The sequence below is a fragment of the Camelus bactrianus genome, chromosome 4, assembly GCF_048773025.1.
Source record: "Camelus bactrianus isolate YW-2024 breed Bactrian camel chromosome 4, ASM4877302v1, whole genome shotgun sequence".
Lineage (NCBI taxonomy): Eukaryota > Metazoa > Chordata > Mammalia > Artiodactyla > Camelidae > Camelus > Camelus bactrianus.
The window spans coordinates 86,455,485-86,477,551 of record NC_133542.1 but is presented as its reverse complement, the minus strand read 5'-3'; the positions used below and the strand labels follow the sequence as shown (position 1 = coordinate 86,477,551).

General features: G+C 47.4%; 1 protein-coding gene across 12 annotated transcripts in view; it reads left to right on the top strand.

Annotated features, from left to right (window-relative positions):
• AOPEP (aminopeptidase O (putative)) overlaps window positions 1-22,067 on the top strand; it is a 324,317-nt gene that overhangs the window by 218,890 nt on the left and 83,360 nt on the right. For all 12 annotated transcript variants that reach the window (XR_012506720.1, XR_012506719.1, XR_012506723.1 and 9 more), the window contains exon 11: window positions 7,905-7,965. Coding sequence is in view for 4 of the 12 variants with exons in the window: in XM_074363058.1 (XP_074219159.1) it covers window positions 7,905-7,965 (61 nt within the window). In the remaining 8 variants the exon portion in view is untranslated. The remainder of the gene's footprint in view (window positions 1-7,904; window positions 7,966-22,067) is intronic.

The window sequence follows — 22,067 nt, the reverse complement described above, 5'->3', positions numbered from 1 at the left end:
CAGACCCAGGGGTGGGCCCAGGTGGGTAGTGGGAGCCGGCACACACACGGGGAGCCCCAGAGTCAGGGGCCTGGAAAGTCATACAGGACGCAAGACAAGGGCACTCTGTGGCCTCAGCTGCTGTGGAAAAGAATGGAGGAGAGGAAAGTTCTAAAAGTTACAGTGTCTTGTTTTGGAAGGTCTGAAATGTTTCAGATGTACCATCTTTTTTTTTTTTTTTTTTTTTGTAAGTAGATGTATGGGTTTTCTTCATGTAAAAAAATCACATTAGATGTGGCCATTTCCTAAAGTCAAGAACAACCATTTCCCTGTGAGAATTTTTCTTTTCTTTCATCCCTGCCTTGGACTAACTTTTTAGGTCCTTCAACAGAATGGAGCAATTTCCTTAGGAACTAGTGCAGAAAAAGGAGAAAGAAAATTAATAGAAATGGTGTATTACCTCTTTAGGCTGTTGCCAAAGTCTGTTTCTGAGTGATGACTAAGCATTCTTTCAGAAGTACTTTTTAGGGCACAAATACAGCAATTTTCATGGGAGCAACAAAGTGCATTTTTAGTTTTGGAGGTCATCTTTCTTTTCATCCTCTTCCTAATAAAGTTATGGAGTTCATTTGGATGGCCCCAAGCCCTCTGGCTTTGGGGGACCTGGATTTTTATCATTGCAGATGTTTTTTGAGGGACACACTGTGGGTCCATAAAGAGACTTTTGTTGTGATTGTGGGAGTTAAAGCAGTGTCTCCATTAAATGGTGGCCACCGGCCACCAACCTTCGCCCTTCGAAATTTGCCTTTCCCAGTTAGGATCATGATTTGGCTAGCAGGCTTAAACTTCTTTTTAAAGATCTCCTTAAAAGTTAAGGCAATTTCATTCCAACAATCAATGTGTTTTAGCAAGTAGACTAGAATATACTCTGGAACTGAAACACCTTCTCTGCTAACTAATCTCAGAATCTAAGCTAGCTATTAAGTCAGACTGCGAACCCTTTCACCTGCGTAGCATGCCGCACCAATTTTACCCAGGTCTCCGAAGGCCCCTCACCTGCCCCCGCTAATCTTTGGCCCCATTGCGAACTGATCCTCAGACACGTCTGTTAGACACGTGAGCTGTTCTGAACAGGGCCAAGATTTTCAGACTGGACCAGCCAGTTAGCATCCCGGAGCCAGCACATTGGCGTCACACTGCCTCTCCGTGGTTCTTTTGCTTGATTAATTTAGCGTTCTCTGTTGAGCACCTCCCTACCCAGGCTTTAGGCTGGACACTGGGTAACAGAAAGGTATCAATTCTATGCCTCGCTCTCAGAGAGCCCCTGGTCGATTGCTGAAGACATACATGAAACAGGTCGTGACTCAGGGTAGGAAGTGCTCTGGGGAGCGTGAGTCCTGGGTGCACGGAGATCAGGCAGAGAGGTACCACTGAAGGTTTTAAGTAGAGGAGTGCTATCAGCAGATTAGGAGTCGGCGTGAAAGACGGATGGGGGTGAGGAGAACTACAGTTCAGGAGGCTGGTTAGAAGCTGATACAGCAGTTCACTCAAGACACGTAGAGCTGGAACCGTGGGTGGGGCGGTGGCAGTGGGCTTCGAGAGCAATGAACAGATCTGAGGGATATTCCAGAGTTAAGACTTGGTTGATTGGTTATGTAAGCTGAATAGAGTCCAGCACGACCTGACCTTTCTTTCTTGGCTCTGGAAGTCCGGGCGGCGGGTATTCTGTCTTGGGAATCAGTACGAGGCAGAGGGAGTGAAAAGGAGAGTATTTGAAGGTAGAAGAGGGGAGACGGGGAGTGATGTTTTAGACACCTCCTGTGTGAGGTTTCTGTCAAATGCTGTTTTATGAGACCAAGGGAAGAAAAAGCTAAAAGTGCTTAGAAGGAAATCCAGACAGATCCTGGATGCCAGCCTGCCCTGGCAGAAAAGCACCCCAGGGAGTGCCTTATCCCATGTGCCTTTCTTCCCACCCGATATCCTGGTATCAGCAGGTATGAACAGCTGCTGGTTCTGTCGTTGCTCATCGGTCATGACGTCTGTGTGTGCACATTCTTGTGTTTGTTTTAATTCAAGATTCTTCCTCCCCCACGGGGCTCAGGAGCGCTCTGTCGGTGTTATTACCTCAGCAGCCGTCATTCCTGACCCAAGCACAGTGACTTGGTTTTGCTCAAGAAAAGAGGTAACTGTGCGCAAAGCCATGAGGGGTACGCTGTTTGTATCCACATATAGGGAGGGAACTTAAAAAAGTCAATTAGTAAAATTTAAAAATCCATACAGAATGTAAGTTGCAGTTCAGAATAGGAGCATTTTCCGTTTCAGACCCTGAGCACTGGTGCTCCCAAAGCTTGCACCCGTCTGGAACTGCATTTCCCAAATTCTGCCCATCTTCACTTACTTCCTGTGGATGTTACTGGGGCCTTGTGCTTTCCTTTAGAGGCGCAGATAGAATGTGATCTTTAGAATCTTGAGATGCCAAAGACAGAGCCAAGAGTGATAAGGGCATCTCTCCTGACCAGCAGCAAGTTGATAGGCACAGGCAGCAGATATGGCTAATGGTCAGCTCCCCGTCCGGCACTCCGCCCTCAGAAACCCACCGAACAAGCCACACAGCGCACGCAGCACCGTTTCCATGCAGGCCTGGGTCTGTTTCTATGCACTGTAACATCACAGAGAGGACCACTGGTCACTTTGCATCATGCAGGTTGTCCAGCATCTTCTCTGCCTTGTAGCGTTAACCACACGTGACCACGGCTGTAGCCCACAGCGTCTGGAGACCCACTCCTAAACTTCGAGCTGCCTCATACAGGATGTGGGAGGTCAGCAGAGGGAACTCTCCAGCCAGAGGGTGAAACAACCCGCTGTCTCGGACACCCATGGGGCTTCAGTAATGACGCAGGAGTGCTGCTCACTAGTACAGATACGGGGAGCGTGCGGTTGTGGGGCTGTGTACTCTGAGCTATCTGTAGAAAATCAATTTCCATAGTGATCAGACATGCAGAAGAGTAATTTCCTGTGAGTCCTGGGTCCCAGCGAAGTGGAAATGCTTCTGCCTGTCTGTTGTGATTATTTAAGCCACATGATCTCAGAGGGGAAACATTCAGCGCTGGCTTTGACTCTCAGTGTCTTGGTTTGAAAAAGTCAGCTCTCTGCTTTACCACTGCTGTAGATCCAAGTCCGGAACTCAGAATTCACCTGTATGGTCATCTCAGTAATTATGATCAAAACAGCAAAAATTATGTACATGTTTGTTTATTTGTTTTTCCTGAAACATACAGCCCATTTCTTCCTTGAAAATTAAGCTTTTTCACATGGCCTCATAATTTTCTTGGGAGGTAAGGCCACTTATACTACCTTCAAAATTCTCTTTAGTCAATGCTTTTATCTTCCTCTCCTGGTTGAACATCTGATTCCACGTTAGGAATCTGCAAACAGGCATCCATCGGTGTGATTTGATGCCTGCTCTGATCCTGGGAGTCTTGAAACCTGTGTCTTTTCTTTAACCCTTTTCTACAGCCTGGACTGACTGTGACCAGTCTTCTTAGGCTGCAGTTTCTCCATCTGCTAAAAAGGCGCACGACCATTGATGCCCACTTCACGAGGATATTTTGAGGAGTGAAGTGATAACGGTTATAAGATGCTCTGAACCTTTCCAGAGGACAGTGATCTGAAAACACAGGTCCTCTTCATTGAGGGGAGAGTGTCTTTTGCTCCTGGATGCAGCTGAACAATGAACTCTCCTGCCCTCACACCTCTGCCCCTCCCAAGGCTGTCCCCATCTCTTCAGACCTGTAATCGAAGGGCAGACAATCAGGGCAACCGCAGCAGAGCAGATGTGAGCAAGAAGGAGAGGTCAGTGCTGTTCAGAGCCAGCGCAGGCTCGGAGCCCTTCTGCAGGCTGGTCATCCACCAATGTATTGTGAAGCCAGAATTCAGCACAGAAAGCAAAGCGGGGGCTTTGTAGCCAGGCAACATAGGTTTGCATTCCAGCTCTTCAAGCACCAACTGTGAGGCCTTGGATAAGTCCCTTCACCTCTTGGGCCTTTATTTGCTCATCTCTAAAATGGGGAGAATAATACTGGCTTCACACTGACACTGTAAAGTTTAAATGAGATTTTGTCTGTGGTTTCTGGTACATTGCAGGTGTTTAATAAGCAAAGCTACCACTTTATTGCTTTTATCCCTTTGCTTGTCAGTGGATAGAGGAGTTTTTGTTTGTTTTTTTTTTTTCAGTGCCACTGTATAATATGTGTGTGCCTATACTAAAGGCCAAGAGATATTTGCGTGAGTACTTTCTGGTGAACTCACCCTCCCAGTTGGCCTGGCCAGTTGTCCAGGTCGTAGACTGTAGCACAGATTGTACACGGGCATATACCTTACACGAAAAGTCATCCCACAGAGGACAAGGGGGCACGTTGTCCACACACCACCCCTCACTTCCCCAGCGGGACTCGTCCAGCGCCACTCCCCACATCCCTCCTGAGCATCCCACATCTGTTTAGGCCTCCTCTCATTGCATCTCATCGGAACACACTCACAGCATCCCACATCTGTTTAGGCCTCCTCTCATTGCATCTCATCGGAACACACTCACAGCCTCCTCTCTGGTCTCCCTGCCTCCAGCCCCTTCTCCCGTGGTGACTCTTCCTCGGTTCCACTCTGTTTGTACCATTCTACGGCCCTGAGTCAGAGCCTCCTTGATGAAGCCAGGGCTCAATGGCAGGACGTGAGGGTTCTCACAGGACACCCCATTTCCTTTCTCACCTCATTCTGTGTGCCGGCCAAGCTGACCACAGCTCTGGGCGTTCCTGCCTCTGCTCTCTGTGCCCTGCGTGCACTTTCTTCATTTTTACTGGTTCTGCTGCATCATTTGGGACAGCACAGCCTTCGCCCAGGGCATAGTTCAAGCCTTGCCTCCTTTAAGAAGACCCCCCAGTGCACCTCCCATTGTGCCCCTTCCAGCTGTCCCACCCGAAGCAGTCAGTGCCTCTTCCCCATGCCTGGGGTCCCACGTCTGTCCACAAGCACAGTAGCATACTGACTCGTGTCTGTCACATGTCCCTATCAGATACCCACGCCCTCGGCTTTCCCACCTCAGCCTTCCGCAGACCATCGGATGGTCTCAAAGAAGCTTTTTCCTGTTCTCAGTCCTCTCTGGTGAAGACCTGGACCTCACCCTGTAACATTCCAGGACTCAACTCCCCAGCACCCCCCGCCATGCCACCCCTGAAGAAGTGTCTTTAAGCTAAAATTCCCCGAAGGAAATTTATCTCCATGTCCTCTTACTCCTCCACAGGGATGCACAACAGCTGTTCACCATCTTTTGTAAAATCACTTGAAAATGGCTCTGCAGTCACTCCCCAGACTTCTCTTCTTCAGGATATTTAATCCCAGTTCCCTTGACCTCCCTTGTGGATCCAATGTGCTCACCCCTTTGATCATCACTACTGCTCTTTCCTAAATCCGTTCTAAATTCTCCATCCTCCTCTTAAGTTGTGGACGGTGTAAGGATGCCCGTTTTCCTAGATGCCCCAGCGCAGGGAAGCTCAGTTCCGAGTCAGCCTCTTGCTGCTTTCCTGGGTGTCGCTTGAAGTTTGGGCTCTAGACACAGGAGTGTCCCTCTTTGGCTGGAAAGGAAGCAAATGAATGGGCTGCTTCCTACTATTGAAGGAAGGACAGGGAAGAAAATGGACCTTTGCTTCTAAATCAGGGCAAACAACTTCAGGGCGCCAGCAGGGCTTCTGCAGCCCCACTCAGGTCCTGGGGCAGGAACTCGACCCCACCACGTGCACTGCCCACCCAGGAGCCGGGCAAGGTGGGGATGTTTTGCATTCACTCCAAACAAGACCAGCCCTTCCACTGAGCATCATCTTCAATGGAAAGACAAAAATCTATCTTACCTTCCAGCCTCAGACATCTCACTAGAAAATAAAACAACGTCAAGTCTCCGTGGACACTTACTCTAAGTGTCTTCAGCCCCACGTTCCTCCTCCTGGCAGATCAGCTATGCCACTTACGGGCCTTTGCTGCTCCCCTTTCTGTGGTCTAGACAATAAATCACACCCAAGAAAGGACAATGAGCTTGATTTGAGGTGGTGCTCTGGGAGATACTTCTCTCTTCTGGTGGCCCCACCCCACGTGCGTGCACAGACACTCCCACACGGGTGTCTGAGTGCACACTTGCATGCACGCCCATGAGCATACACACACACTCCCACACTCTCACAGTCTATGCAGGGGACTTGGCCATTGGCACTGACATTGGTGACGTTAGAGGACAACAAAGAAATAGTGGGGACGAGCCCAGGGATGGTGGCACCTGATCTTCCATCCAAGGCACAGCCAGTAATTCCACTGACCCGGGGCTGGACAGGCAGCCTAGGGAGGTATCACCCTCCCCATGCTCACTTCTGGCCTCTTTCCCGCCTGGTCATCCCACAGGTGGGCACCATCTTGAAAATGTCCAAACCACTTTCTCTGTGTGGTCCCGCTTTCCCTCTGTGTCTTTTCTCTTTGGAAATAGCAATAGTTGCCTCCTTCCACATCCTTTGGGTTTGCTCTGGCACCAGGGAAGACCAGGGCACGGGTGACTTGCTTCTCACTGGAGAAGACAAAGAAGGGACAAATCAGTCGGCGCCGTCTTCCCCACGCCCACCCAGGCCCTTTCTCACTGCAGCCCAGCCCTCGAGCTGTGTGGGGAGCACTCAGCCCTCAGACAGCACCGTAGCCTTCCGCAGCGTCTTTACAATTCCAAAGGGAGGGAGGAGGGAACAATGCGTGTGTATCACGTGTATCACGTAGTATGTAATACATAAAGTAAAAAAAGATACAGAGTGTAACAACTTGGATATGTCTTACTAAGAAGGGTGAGTATTGAGTTAAAAGAGAATACTTTTTACTGAGTCTACAATGAAATGTATTTTCATTCATTCAAATGGGAAATATCTATGGGGATCCCGTTTTATACCGAGAATTGTCCTAAGTGCTGGGTTTAGGGAAGTGAGTAAAGCAGACATGGACTGTGATCTCAGGGCGCTTCGATCCAGCGAGGAGACAGTGAAAAGTCAAGTAATCAAATAAGTCGCACTCACAGACTGTGACGGATGCCGTGGCACAGGGGACAGGCAGCGTGCTGGGTGTAACACACACAGCCTGGGAGAGGGCTCAAGGAAGGCTTCTGTGGCCAGAGATACCAGGCATGAGCAGGAGTCATCCAGAAGCCAGGGAGGGATTCCTTAAACTCCAGGAAACAGGAAGATATAACCCAAAGTCTACTGACCCTCAATATATTGGATTCTTTGTAAATTTAAGGAGTATTTAAATCAGCAGGGCATGAAACCGAAAGGATTTCAGCTGGCTTTGGATCAGACACAACAAGCAATCACAATATTTCAAATAAAGCAGAATGAGGGCCTGCTTGAAAACAGGCAGCAGCCAGCCACGCGTGCTCCGTGCGTCCGAGCCTCTCGGGGCCCCAGTATGACTTGTATCATTTTTGCTTGTTGTAACCCATCTCCGCTATGAAGTTCGAATTTCATTTTGATGCACTGGGTGCCGTAATGTTGAGACTTCTCTTCACTCCATCTGCCTCCAGGAAGCAGGCAAGCCTGATGTGTCCCATGCACATGCCCCGTCCTCCCTGACTGGCACTCCCAACCAAAAAGTTCCTCTCAGGGCATGAAAAGCATGTATTGTGCCTGGCCTTTGGTCTTTAGATTTCACCATGTGCTCTCATTGACTGAAGAGAAGCTGTACTGAATGTGGCCGGGTCTCCCTCCTCCCTTGGACCTGGAATTTTGCACTTTCTCCAGATTTCTCTGGAAAATCGATGCTGTGATGTGCCCGGATAGTTAGAACTGTTCCGTGCAGTAAGTGCTCGGTGATTTTTTAACCCTTTCCCTTTTGTTGTTGTTTTATTTTTAAAGGCTTGAGTTGTCTGTTGAAAACATCTTCCGAGACTGGCTTGAGAGTTCCGGAATACCACAGGTGCGCTTAAGATAACTGCCTCTGGGAAGCTTGTCCCTTAGCATGTCAGCCGGGACAGGGATGTATTTATATATACACTGATATAAGTGGAGTGCCCGGAGGTCAGGAAAACGATGGGCTTCCCCTCTTTTCGTCCCCGATGGCGATGTGTGCCCCAGGCCTCTGCCTCACGTGACCCTGGTGCTGGAGGTGGACGTGCTGGTCGACCCTTTAAGTGACGTCTTGCAAAGCGGGGTGTGTACTTTGGGCGGCTCACCAGGTATCAGTTCATACCTAGAGTTTCTCCATCATGGCCCCCGTGCGGCGGCCCCTCGACTTCCCCCTCCAGTTCTGCATCCCTGCCTCAGGCTGCCCTTCCCACCTGAATGAGCAGTTTAGATTTATTTCTCTGTCCTGCAGACTGGGACCCACCCGACTGCAGGGTTTTTTCTCTCCCTCCCTCTCAGCCCATGGGCAGCTCTGGGGGAGAGGTGGTTCCCGGTCAGCCCAAGCTCCGTGGGAATCACCTGACCTGGAGCCTCCTCGCCCCGTCACCCTCCCCGGGGCTGGTCTTCCTAGAGCCTGAAGGGCGGCCCCACGTGCTGACCCTAGCTAGAGCCTGGGCCCTGGGGGTCCGAGGGTGGCATCCTGGATGCGGTTGGTCAAAGGAACCTGTAGGCCTGGAGCTTTCCCAGCCTGGGCTGGCCCCCAGAGCAGCTGCGGACCCATCACAGTGGGCCCTCGTGTCCGGGACTAGACGCCCGCGGTGGTGAGAAACCCTGCCCTGGGCCCAGGCAAGCCGCCCTGTTAGCCTGCCCGTTTCTGGTTTCACGGCTGGTTATATGAGCTTCCCCTTGGGAGTGTCTGAATGTCAATGAATGTCTGTGAACCATGAAATTAAGGAACAGGAGGGGCTGTTCTCCATTACCTTTTCATTCTTCTACCTACATCTTTCTCCTGTTCTGCCACACAGGGGGGAATGCCGGCCACCAGGGGCTCTTTCCTAAAAAGGACACATTGCCTTTGGTTCAGGAATGCGTGTCACCTGGTAAAAGTTATTTGTTTGGCTCAATCCTTCTGGGAGCAAAAAAGAGTAAAATCCTGCGTCCTAAAAGCGCAAAACAGAACTGGGTGGAGTGAGGCAGCGCCGGTCCTGGGAGGCAGTGCTTTCAACTTGTGTATATGATCACGAGCTCCTATGATTTCTAAGACGGTGGCTTCCAAAGCAGGCCACTCACTGAGTACAGAAGTCCGAGGAAACAAAGTTAAGATCTGTCTGATCTGAAATAGCCCGAGCTTGCTCTTGTTTCAGATGGGGTTGGGGAGCGGGGATCCCCCGAAGCCATCTGCCTTGAGTTCCTAGGCCTGGCGGCTGCCAGGCTCCCAGACGTTCTGAGCGTGGCCTGGAAGCCGGGAAGCGTCGGGAGCTCAAAGAGCACAATCCCGAATGTCCTGGCCCCGAACAACAAGGCCGCTGTGTTCAGCAGTCTGCCCTGAGGGAAGAGAAAAGAAAGCGTTCCTTAATCCAGTGCCCAGAAGCAGGCGCGCCCCGCTCGCTTGGGTTGTAGCCCTGGGGCTGACCCCCTGGCTCCCAGGAGCCTCTGTCATTTCCCCTGAAGAAGAGGAGGCTTTGCCACCAGCAGGAGGCTTTTGCTTTTCATTAAAAGGGGGAGGCGTGCATGGCGGGGAGAGGTCTGCCCCTGAGCAGTGCATTTTTTCCAAAGGTCCAGTTGCATTCGTGACAGCTTATAGCGTAGACAAGAATCTCCGCTATAAACTGGCGAAACCTGCTGTCAAAACACAGCCAGGTGCACAGAGGCCAGCCCGGCCATAAATTGTCTTTAAGACCCAACTGGTATTTCCTTGGGTGCTTAACCGTTCGGGTAAAAACAACAGTGGAAGACAGAAAAGACCCTGATTTAGTGCACATCTTTCCATTGGTGAATGATTGGACGGCGTCTTTTCATCTCTTCACCCGTTTTCTGCCCTTATTAATGTGGGCGATGCTGGTTTACCTGCTCGCGGCCCTTTCCACGCTCCTTGAGAGTTCCTGCTCATTTCCACTTCAGTGAGAGACTCCGCACCCTCTGGTCGCAGGAGCCTCACAGTGAATGGGACACCTTGTTCTTGGTCCCCATCATTATAATATAAAGTTACTGGTGTGTTTGGCCTGGAATGACAAGCAGAGCTCTGAAATCGCTCCTATGCTCTTTGTTCTCCTTAAAAATTTCTGTCCACCGGCGATTGAAGTCTTTCACGACGAAAGAGTCACATTCTACTGGCGAAGTTTTCATTCCACAGGTTACAGAGGCCTTTTTGTCTTTTCTCACGAAGGCTTGCCTTGGGCTTGGCCTCCATTTTCCTTTTTGGCCACGTTGAATGGAAATCAGTTTTGTTTTTTTTTTTAATGTGGAAATAGCTTCAGGAGCAATCAACGTAAGCATGAGCCCCAAAGAAGTAAAAGAAACTGGATCCAAATCTCTGTAAGGAACACCCAACCCTATAACCTTTGGCTTTGCAGACAGACTTAAAAATTGATTGTGCCATTGATATTATAGACGATTTCCTTCTTTGGCTTTTTTGATTATAGAAATATTACATATTGAAATAGACAAATTTTATAATAAGAAAATTAAAGTGGTCCAGAGATAATTTTTTGATAGAAATCCTTTCAGTCATTTTCCTGGACGTGTGAATACATAGTTTACCCCTTTTTTTGGCCTCCTTTTTTAAAAATAAAAATAATATGTTCTCCCTAGCAAACTCAAGAAACAGCAAAATAGAAGAACCCTTGCCCCTTTTAATTTTACCCTGCAGAGATAATCTATGCCTGGCATGTGTCCTTCCACACATTTTCTGTGCTATCTGCTATATAGTGCATACCCTTTTAAAACAAAATTGTAATCTTACTATCCAAACTTAATGTTTTCATTTAAAAATATATCTTAAGCAGTTTCCCATATCCCTTGATATAATTCAAGAGCAATAATTTTTAACAGCCGCATAGCTTTCTAATGAGTGGTCATAACTTAATTTACTCTGACCCTCCCAACTGTTAGAATAGCATACATTAGTTCTAAGAAAGTTGCCCATTCTGCTAATTTGGCAATTCTATTAGTAGATTTTGATTTCCTTTCATGCTGGCCCAAAGATCACCTCCCACTCACCAGCCCATGTGTTCATACACTCCAATCTTTTAGAAAAACATTAATATGCAAATACATTAGAACTAACTTTCCCCTTCCAGCCTTTCTCCTGTACTTCCTTATTTCAGTTGTTACAGAACTCTGACCCTTCCCTTTCCTTGATTTCCTGCCCACGTTACCAAGTCCTGATATTACGATGTACATATTTATTACATTCATAATTTTCTTTCCTTTCCTAGCACCTCCTCCATTTTTTCATTATCTTTTGCTTGGACTAGTGCAGCAGCTAATTGCTCTTCTAGCCACCAAGCTGCCCCTCTTTCCATCCACCATCCACATCAAGGCTAAGTGACTCCTCCCAAAACACAGCTCACATCTGCCCTCACCGGAAACTTTTCCCCCATTTAGAAAAAATTCTTTGGCCTGCTACTTGAGGCTATCAGCAGAACTGCCCCCCAGCTGTCTTCTTAAACTTTGTTTTTCACCACTCTTAGGCATATACCCAAACATAATTATCAGTCTCCAATATTTATGTACTTTACCACTAGCCTTCCTTTAGGGATACCCTTTTCTCTTCTTGGAATGCTTTCCTGTCTCTAGTTAGCAAGTATCATCACCTGCCTTACAGCGTTGCTGTTTGTGCATGAATCTCATACATCCACCCCCACGTTCCATAGAAACAGGGGTCGTGTCTGACTCACCCTTGCCTCACCTACGGGGATGCACACAGTAGACGCTCAGGGGCTCCCTGTCCAATACGGGAGTCACTGGGCACAGGTGGTTATTAAGCACTTGAAAAATATCTAGTGTACCTGAAGCACTGAATATTTATTTTAATGTAATCTCAATTTAAATTTAAATTCTAATAATACAGTCATGGTTTGGAACAACTTGAGTATGTGAATGGATCTACTTTTTCATCTGTACATTCCACGAACTCTAAATTCAGACCAAGCATTACTGATTAAAATTGAGCATCCAATTAAGCTGAATGGTGAAAACACAGCAGATTTAGAAGGCTTAGTACAAAAAAGTGAAGGTAAAAGAGCTCATGAAAAGTTTTAAAAAATACTGGTTATGTGTTGAAACGGTTACATTTTGGATACATGGTAATCCTACATATATATATATATGTATATATATATATATATATATATATATATATACCCAATAAAATGTATTATTAAAATTATAAAATATAACAGCTAAAATGCTGTTACGGCTTCCTTTTTATACATGGCAACTAGAACATTTTAAATGACAAATGTGGCTTGCAGGTCTTCATATTGAATAGTGCTGCTTTAAAGCAAATTAAAATCTAAGTGCATAATGCCTTAAAATCCCCCACTGAAGAGACGTTATTGAAATCATCCGGATTTTTGTTAAACGTAATTATGAAGATAGAGGTGGCGGGTCCACAGACGCCCTTCAGCCTGCGGTGCCAGCCCCGGTGATCAGGGCGAGGGGCCGGAGCGCCCCTCACAGGAGGCGTTCACAGGGGTGTGAGCTAAGTACCAGCCTCTCTTCAGCTCTTAATGCCAACTCCCCGGCGGCGCGCCGTTTCCCAAGGTCCTAGCGAGCACCGTGGTGGCACCGGTGAGCCGCACAGCCCTTCTCTGGCTCGGCAGCCCTCCGCGGCAGGATCACGGGCAGCAGTGGCAGCGGTGAGGCTGGAGAAGATGGCTAATGGCCCGTCACCTACGTAGGCGGGAATCAAGCGCCCAGAATTAAGAACATCAGGTTATCGTGTCATCTTGGAAAATGCCTCTCCTTTCCAAACGAACACCTGCACGTTGCCAAAGGCCGCACAAGCAAATGATGGAAAACTTAAGTCTTGTAGGGAAAAGTGCTGCGGTCACAAAACTGAGGAAACTTGGTAAGACACGATGCAAGGCACTCTGTGTCGCTTGCGCCGTGACGCGCTTTTAGCACGGAGAAAGCCCGGTGGTTTATCAGGGGGCTAACCGTAGGCTTCTTTTAGCGCCGGTTGTGTGATACTACCAACATAAGCTAAAGGCCCATTAGGGTGCTTCATCTCAGTGGGGTCCAGAAGAATTCTACATTTAATGGTCAGTCAAGAGGGCTGAGACTGGTTGTTTTGCAAATTCCAGAGAAGTGATATTTCTCAAATTATATGTGCTGTGAGATCCTTGGGGTTTTTTTTTATATCAATCATAGCAGTTGCCATAATGTGGTGTGGTTTGGGCCCCTAATAATTTTGCTGTCATTCTTGCCTAGTAGTTAGACTCACACTTCCTAAGTGACTAAACCTCTTGTCAGGGATCCTCAGAGCTGTGTTCTCTGGCCCCGCTTGGGACAGGGCCTGCCTTGCCACTGAGCCACCACTGTCACTTACTGTTCATCGCAGCGGTGGCCCTTCTTCTCACAGACCTCAGTGATACACTGCTTGGCAATCACAAGGGATGGGGAGACATTTTATTAAAATACTTTCATTTTTAGCCCAGTTTTCCTTATTTTTGGCACCTGTGGCCTCATGCTCATATCAGTTAGTTCAGGCTCCCATAACAAAATACTAGACTAGGTGACTTAAACAGTAGGCATTTATTGTCTGACAGGTGTGGAGGAAGGAAGTCCAAGATCAAGGCGTGGGCAGGCGTGGTTTCTCCTGAGGCCTCTCTTCTTGGCTGGCCGATGGCCACCCTCTTGCTGTGGCCTCACGTGGTCTTTCTTCGGTGTGTGTAGAGATCTCTGTCATCTCCTGTTCTTATACAGACACGGGTCGTACTGGATGAGATCCCACCGTGTGCCCTCGTCTTACCTTAATCACCTCTTTAAAGGCCCCATCTCTAACACAGTCACATTCTGTGGTGCTGGGGGGTAGGATTTCAACATGTGAATTTGGGGGGAACAAATTCAGCCCATAAGAATGCTTATTCCCAATATCTATCTGATTAGTTCCACTTTTCTTGTGAATCTCTTCAAAATGGCCAATAAAAATCACTCAAGTTGGTCATACTATATTTTATTGAATGAATATGAATATGTTTTGGGTATAATTTTTTGGTTCCAAATGATGCTGTATATCCAGTCCAAAAATTTTTGAAGTCTCTGATGGAATGAGGGGGAAAGAAATGTGGGAAGGAAGGATCCATCCTCCCAGAGAGAAGTAGGTAATTGAAGGTCTGTGCCCGGCGTTGTGTATTACTGGGGGCATGTGATTTGATACTGTTCAAATGTATTAACCTCTTCACAGCATAAGACACTACAATGAAACAGGAGATGTTTTCCTTTGATGCCCCAAATGAAAGCTCTGTATCCTTCCTTCTTTTCTCTCCCTTTCAAAACCTGATTTCCAGAAAGAATTTGACTCTCATTCACGGTAATCTAAGGCTAGACACCAAGTGAATAATTAAGGATTAAAACTGTTTCCTCCCCCTTGAAGATTTCCTTTGTGACTGTGTCAGATCTTAGGCTTCGACAGGACTGCCAAGCGTCCCAGACCAGGTGGGTGAGATTTGCAAGAGGAAGCTTCTTCCAGGATGTGAAATCATACCTCTTAGTCAGGTGCCTTCCTTCCCTGCCCTTCTCTTCTCTCCATGAATACAGCCCATACATCTGTCCTCTGAGAGGGACTGTGGATGACTCAAAGGTGAGAGAAACACAGGCTTTACCCTCAAGATGCTTAATAGCTCAGTAGGAAAAAAATGCACAAACAACTGACCTAAGGCACAAGGCAGTAAGCGGTGTAAAACGAACTCACTTTTCGAGTTCGGAAGAAAGAGGTCATTTCCAATTTCTGGAAGCAAAAAAGGTTGAGGTACCATTTGAAGCCAGTCTTGAAGGACAGACAGATGGGAAGAAGGCCATCCTAGGGAAGGGGAGTGACATACTCAACGTCTAATGGTGGAAAACTTAGTGTGTGTGTTTGAGAAGCATGGGGTAATGTCAGATCTCAGTGATGGGGACTGGGGAGAGGTGTTGACTAACTGGTTTGTCACAGCATGATTAAGGCTCAGTGGGTCATGCCCCAGGACCAGGGGAATGGAGGCAACTTCCTCAGGGGGAGGGGTGGAGGAAATGAACCCCCTCCCAAGTCAGCCTCACCCTCGCTCTCAGCCCCCTCCCCCTGGCCCCTACCACACTCTGACCAAGGCCATTTGGCCCCCCAAAAATAGACAGGTGAGTGCGTTTTTACAGTGATAAAATGCACCTGGTGAATGCGTTTTGACCACGATTTGGAGCAGTGATCTCCCCCCTCCATTTTCCTTGTTAGGAACAAGTTTACCGTTACCTTTTGCATGGAGACCAGGGTCTGCAAAGGGGATTGGTAGTGAAGCAGGACACAGCCAGCCTGCACAGGGGCTTGAACGTGATGATGAAGTTTGCACAAAATGCAGGAGGCACAGGGAGCCCCTGAAGGCTGTAGAAAGAGTGCTGGTACTTGAGTGGCCATCAGGCACCGGGGCCCAGCGGCCAGCAGCCTCGCTAGGAAGCAGTCTCCCTGGATGAAACGCCAAGCCTTTCCCCTCCGCACAGGGACTAGGGCGTCTCCTGGAGTGAGGGGAACTGTTAGAGAGACTTTTGCTCCTTGGTTTTCGACTCTTGAACTTTCATGTCCACAAGGTATTCATGGACACCTTTTGAAAGCATCATTAAATACCTGCATGACCAGCAGCGTCTCCCTGACTCTGGAGAGAAATCCAGGGCTTGCTTGGTGGGCTGAGGATAAACCTGCTGTTCTGCGTTTTGAACCAGAAGGAAAAGGAAGCAGGAGCTACTAGCTTTGGAAAACCTATCTGGCTCAGGTCAGCTGGTGGAGTCAGTCTGTAGTGGCCTGTGCACGTGGGTTTTAATAAAGAGATCATGCAGGCTTGGGTTGGAGGGCCTCAGGGCCTCCTAGCCTAGTTATATTGAGACCGCGATCTACAATAATCCAGGAAGCTGTTTAAAACTACAGATCCCAGGCTCAGGCCACACCCACTAAATGAGGACCTCCATAAACAGGGCTGGGACCAACTGGTACAATCCATAATTATGTCATATTCTGGAATATATTCTTTCAAAAGAATTTTCCTTCTTTGCTGAGTGTGATCTAAACTCCTCGAGTCCTTCAGTTTTGCAGTCTTCCTGAGCAATCCAAGTATTTGGCTTTGTGGTCTAATTTATTCATTCAGTGCATACGCCCAGCCTTGTGCTGAGCAGTGGGCATACAACGCTGAAAGGGGACAGCCCCGTCCCACGCGCCCACGATCTGTGTGGACTTCTGCAAACCATCCAGCATTCAAGACTTGCACAAGGGGCCTCTGCTCTGAGTTTGAGATCTAGGGGGAACCGCAGAGGCTGACTTCAGTATTTGCCAAGTTCAGTCAGAAGGCTAAGTCTGTGAGAAGACAGCATGCTTGGAGACTGGAGACTTGGCTGTCCCCACCCTCCCCAACCTCGATCACAAGTCGGCCAGCTCATTGTGCAGGGGAGCCTATGTGGTCGTCCTCAAGGGGCAGGGTCTGGCGGGCCACGTTCGGATGCACAGGCATTACCTGTTCTTCCGGTTTGTACACATTGTGTGCCCACAGAGAAACCCCCTTAAGGGCACTGTAGCTCTTGTAAAGTGGTTCCATTTAATTGGATTTCCTCGTAGTGGTGCTTTGTCTACTTCATAGAGATCTTTAGAAAGAAGGAACAAGGTAAACTCAAAGAATTATGACAAAGATATCAGCTTCGGATTGTAAACCTTTTGTCAATAGAAAAACACCTGATTCCACTTTTTAAGAGGAACTGCCCCCATTCTCTCTAGTAGGCAAAAGACATACTGTGGTGGACTCTTCATCAAAGGCACATTTTATGTGTTTTCATCGTGCGGCTCCCACGCCCGGGGGCAAGCCCTGAGACAGGCAGTGCGGTGAGTCATGAACACGGCTGCACATACGTGCACGCCCGCTTCACGCTGACGTCGCACAGCTTCGCCGCACGCACTGCTGTTCAGGTCTGCATCCCAGGTCTCTGGGCTCTCGCGGTGGCCGGCCACGGTGCTCACGGGGACTTCCGCCAGCTTCTGCCACTGGGACACCTGCTGACAAGGAAAGCTATTAGGAACATTTCGCTGCTTCTGGAACAGAGGGCTTCTTTTCTTCTCTTTTGTGGAGAGCCATTATGTCATATAAATAGGTGTACACTTAGCATCTGCATGGCATATCTCTTAGGTGCGGCTTCTATTGCTTTGTGGTTAAATTTTAGTCTTTTCTGGCGTTGCGTGACTTTTGGTCTGCTTTAGAACCCTAGCGAGGAACAGGTCTTGGAGGAGAGTTCATCTTTTCGCCCATGGGGAAACCGTTGGGGAGGTACATCCATGCGCCTACGTTCGTGGCCCTCGTCAATGTCAGAGCCAGGATCTAGGACCCTTGGTCCTCAGTCTACTCGACTAAACCATTTTATATTTTTAGCAGCTATTTTTAATCCAAATTAGCTTGGTCTCATCCTTGCCTTAGTTTTTGCAAGACCTATGAAAAGATAATACTTGAATATAGCAGAGAACCTGAGCAGGAGTGATTTTTAATTTAATTAATGACTGCTCTTTTTCCTGAATATGTTCTTTTCTATTCTTGAGTGGGCCAAAAAAGCATACTTTGTGTGTGCAGTAATGTGAACTCACTTTCCAGGGGTTTTCATAAGTATGTGTCATAGGTATACGTGACCCTCTTCCAACCATTTAGACTTCTCTAAATAGTAGCCCTGTGTGTCTGACTGAATGTTTTGCATAGGAAATATGGGGCTTTTCAGCATCAAAGAGCTGGTATCTTTTTTGGTGTAGATGAATGTGAGTGTGTGTAAAGATTAGTTTAGGTCTTTGCCTTTGAAAAGATACAACTATTCCTCTCTTGAGATGAAAAATAAATTAGATTATAAATACCAGGTCATCAAAACAACAAATGAGAAAAAGCAATTGGTTGAACGAAAAAGTGTCTTGATGTACCTTCTAAAGCATTTAAGGGATGATTCCGTATCTGCTTCTTCTCTTTCAAAAGCAAACTCCAACTAGAGTCCCTGGCTTTTGCCCCTATTTGTCCCCTCTGCTGACCCAGAGCAGGAGAGTGTCGGGAGCACAGCCCGGTGGCAGCCAGCAAGTGTATCACAGGTCAGGGTGACAGTCAGTGATTGTCAAACTGTCCAGGTCCGAGCGTGTATTTAAAAAAGGGCGGCGTTCATGTCACACACACATCTCTGTCTGGGTGACGTCCATGATTCATTGGTGCCCGAAAATGATGAGCGTGTTCAGCTCCTTCAGCAGAAAGCCCCGTCCTTCCAGGCCAGTCCTCCTCGTGGGGCCTTCACAGGTTCCATGTTTTCTGCTCCTGATCCTGTTGAGTTATAATTGCCACCATCACACTCTTGAGTGGGATTCAGACAGTCTGATGCATAGAATGCAAGGCTGCGTTATCTTTAGGTTAGTGAACAAGAGTGGAGGTGAGTCAGTTGCGTTGTATGCGATTTGCTGTTTTCACGGAGCGTGCTGTGGTGAAGTTTTGTTCTGCTCTATCCTGTGCTGGTGGATGAATGGGACAACTGATAGCTTAGACACAGCTTTGGAGACAGCCCTCCACCATCAGGCTGTGTGGCTGTGGGCGAAGCACTCACCTTCTCTGAGCCCTCACTGCTTCTTTGGGGAGTGAGGGCACTGGCCTGGGTGAGGGCCAGAGTCGCTTTGCACCTCATGTCACCACATGTCACCTCGCTGAGGCCTGAGCCCCAGTTGTACCTGTCACTTCTGAAAGAAGGAAGTTGGAATTTACTTTCCTCTCAGTGTCTTCCTTTTGTCCCTGGGAATCTGCTGAATTGCCCTCCGACTGACTGAAAACTTGCCCTTAGTTTGGCGTGGCGTTGGGACAGTTTTCATGTGTTTTGTCCCGAGCGGTGTTTTACAAACATTCGCTACCAAGTAACGCTGTTTGTGCATTTCTTTTTCCTTCCACTGGAAAATTGCTGTTTGAAAGATTATTAGGAGAAATCTTAAGTAATAATCAATCTGCCAGAGCATTTATGCCACTCGATCATTGAAGGTTAGGCACTCGCTTCTAATTAAATCAATTATTCACAGGTATTAACCTGTTAGACTTGCAAGAGATGAAAAAAATTTTGCTGAGGTCGTTAATGTCTTGAAATTCCTGCAGATCAGTAAAACCTGCAGGTGAGTTTTACCTTGGACAGCGGCAACTCTTTCTAGTCTATATTTTGAGTGAGACATAAAAGTAAATACTGGTATATGTCTGCTGCCCTAATGACCTTGGGGAAAATGGTCCAGTCAGTTCTAGGTTGCTTTTTGAAGGAGGGGAAAACATTGGGGCCAAATGTTCCAGAAGGACCGCCCCATTTTTTAATGCAGCTTTGATATTTAAATCATTAGAGTATTTGCCACTTAAAAAAATGAAAACAGAGCCAGTAATGAGATGTTTATGAGAAATTGCTACAGTGATTGCTGCATAGTTTGTAGCAGAATGTTGCAGGGTTCCTTATATTGAGAAAGTAGAACCTATTTGGCGTTGAGGTATAACAAGAAATGATCAAACCCAGATGCTTTCTGAAAATTATATTTTCAGTGCATTTATATGTCTGTTACAAACTGTGCTACATGCTAAAAATATTTTCCTTTGTAGGCCAAGGGAAATTTCAAACCACATTGAGAGCTGCAGAGATCAGATGGTTTTTCTTAAGAGCGTTAAGGGCATCCTGGTTGCTATTAGCCCTGACTTTACAGTATGACATTATTTATGCCCCAAAGCTTCACAATTCAGCTCTTAATTTCAGCAACCTTACTGGCATGAAAATGCATGGGAGGGAGGCCAGAGTCAACACGTCAGAATGGGGGACTGAGACTCCAGGGCAACAAGTGACAGTGGGACTGGACTGGGGAGAGCCCTTCACCCCTGCCGCCCGTGTCCCTGGGGAGAGGTCGTCCCCCACATCCGCCCCTTCCTCCCAGTACCCCATCTCCTTTTCTCTCTGTGCCCTCTTCCTCTTCCCTCAGCCATGGGACGTCGCATTCCACGTGGCCAACCAAGGACACGTTCTCTTTAAGACTCTTCTTGGTTCTTACTTATTACAAAGTTTGGCTTCTCCCGAGTTCTCACTGGTTCTTTCTTCCTCATACTGTCTTTCTTCGTCCCTGTCATTGATTCTGTAACTGAGGGATGTCTACCTGGGTTTGGCATAAACACTTCCAGTGAATTAAGCTGCAGATGGGTAAATCCAAGAATATATAGGCTGTGTGACTCCCTAAAGAATTGTATTTTTTATTTAACCCTTTCCTCCCTTCCTTCCCAGTATACTAGGGTACACTATTTTACATATTAGACTATCCAGAATGGGAAAAGGGCTGTAAGTTATTGAGTAGGTGCGTTTTATTGAGTATGATGCTCAGTGCATTATACGTAATAGCACTGTACTTCTTGTAGTCACGGCTAAGATTCACAGTCTTATACCCATTTTACAGATGAAGAAACTGAAAAGAAAATCTGTCTAACTGAAAGGCCCAGGTTCTTAATGATTACATTGGTTTTAAGTGAACGTAGCTACTTTTAGGATTTTAGATGTTTTTGCTCTTATGCTCCTGGCCATGCTCGTACCTTCAGAGGAGAATGTAGAAATATAAGATTTCATTTTATGATCTTCTTGAAGCAATGGTGGGCTTACTGTTTTGAGTGAGATGGGACCAGAAACAGAATGGTCTCCGTGCTGGTGAGGCGTACAAGAAAGAGATTGTGCACCATTGTGTCTACCAGTCCTTTGGGAGGGGGCAGGTATGGCTGCGGTGGCCCGGATCTGTCACTTCTCTGCAGGCTCCATCCAGTGGCATTGCGTCTTGTGTGGTGGTCAGGTGAGACTTTTTATTAGGATGTCACAACTCAGTTATCTTGAGACCTTTGAAAGTTTACTTAGGTTCAAAATACCAGACCAGCTTTTGTTTCTGAAGGGCACGAGGAAGGGAATTAGCATTTACTGGTCTGCTCGGTGCCTCTCCCTTTATGTGCCGTCTCCTCTGGTCCTCACCACAGCTCTCCATCATCTCCGTTTCATAGGCTCATAGGCTCCAGGGGCCGTGTGCCATGCCCAAGGTCACAGAGCTTCTAGGTGGCAAGGATGGGGGGTGCCTCGGTCTGCATTCTTAACTGTGTGCTTCCCATTACACACGGCTCTTTGTACAGAGACTTGAGCCACAGTCACAGACCAGCGCCGAAAAACAGCAACCGCGTGTTTGGTTTGCACGTTAGCATGATTTCCAGTGCCCTTGAACCTGAGAGCAAGGCAGTGAAATCAGAAGTGCTCAGATTGAAGGCCAGGCTAAAACAGACCATTATTTAAACTGTAGATTGAAGTTCATAATTATAAAAACAATCAAATGACCAGAAAACTGTTAGGTGGAAGCGAGTCTAACATACCTCATACTGATATGAATATAAATTGGGTGGATTCTTGAATTCTACCCATTAGGAGGTGTTTCTGATGAGCCTAATAGAGCTTCAATGTTCTTTGTGGTTCTTTTCCATCTCATACGGCCGAGCACAAAAGCTGTGTTGTGTGCAGAATGGCTGGGCTTATCCCTACCAGAAAGGAGTTATGTTTGGAGTCTGAAGGACAATGGGAGTTTGCTGCTTGGCTGATCAATGCTGGGTCAAGTTCACATTCCCCGGCTCCTACTCTCCCACCTACACATGCAGGGCGTGGAAGCGGAGCAAAGGGAGGGAGGACAGATCCCTTTTTCACAGAGAGAGAGAGAGAGAGAGATGTGAGCTCGGGCTTTCCTAATATGGACACAGCTGGGCCTGTGTCGCATTAAACATTGATTTAATCCACCGCTGGAGGAAACATCCTACGAAAAGTACAGAGATTAGCAGCCAATTAATTCTGGCCCTTCCCACTGCTTTTCTGGAACATCTCTTACGTGGATCTTAATGTTTGATGAACTAACATTCTGGAAAATAGCTTTTTCTCATATATTATTTATATTTGGGACAGCCACCCATC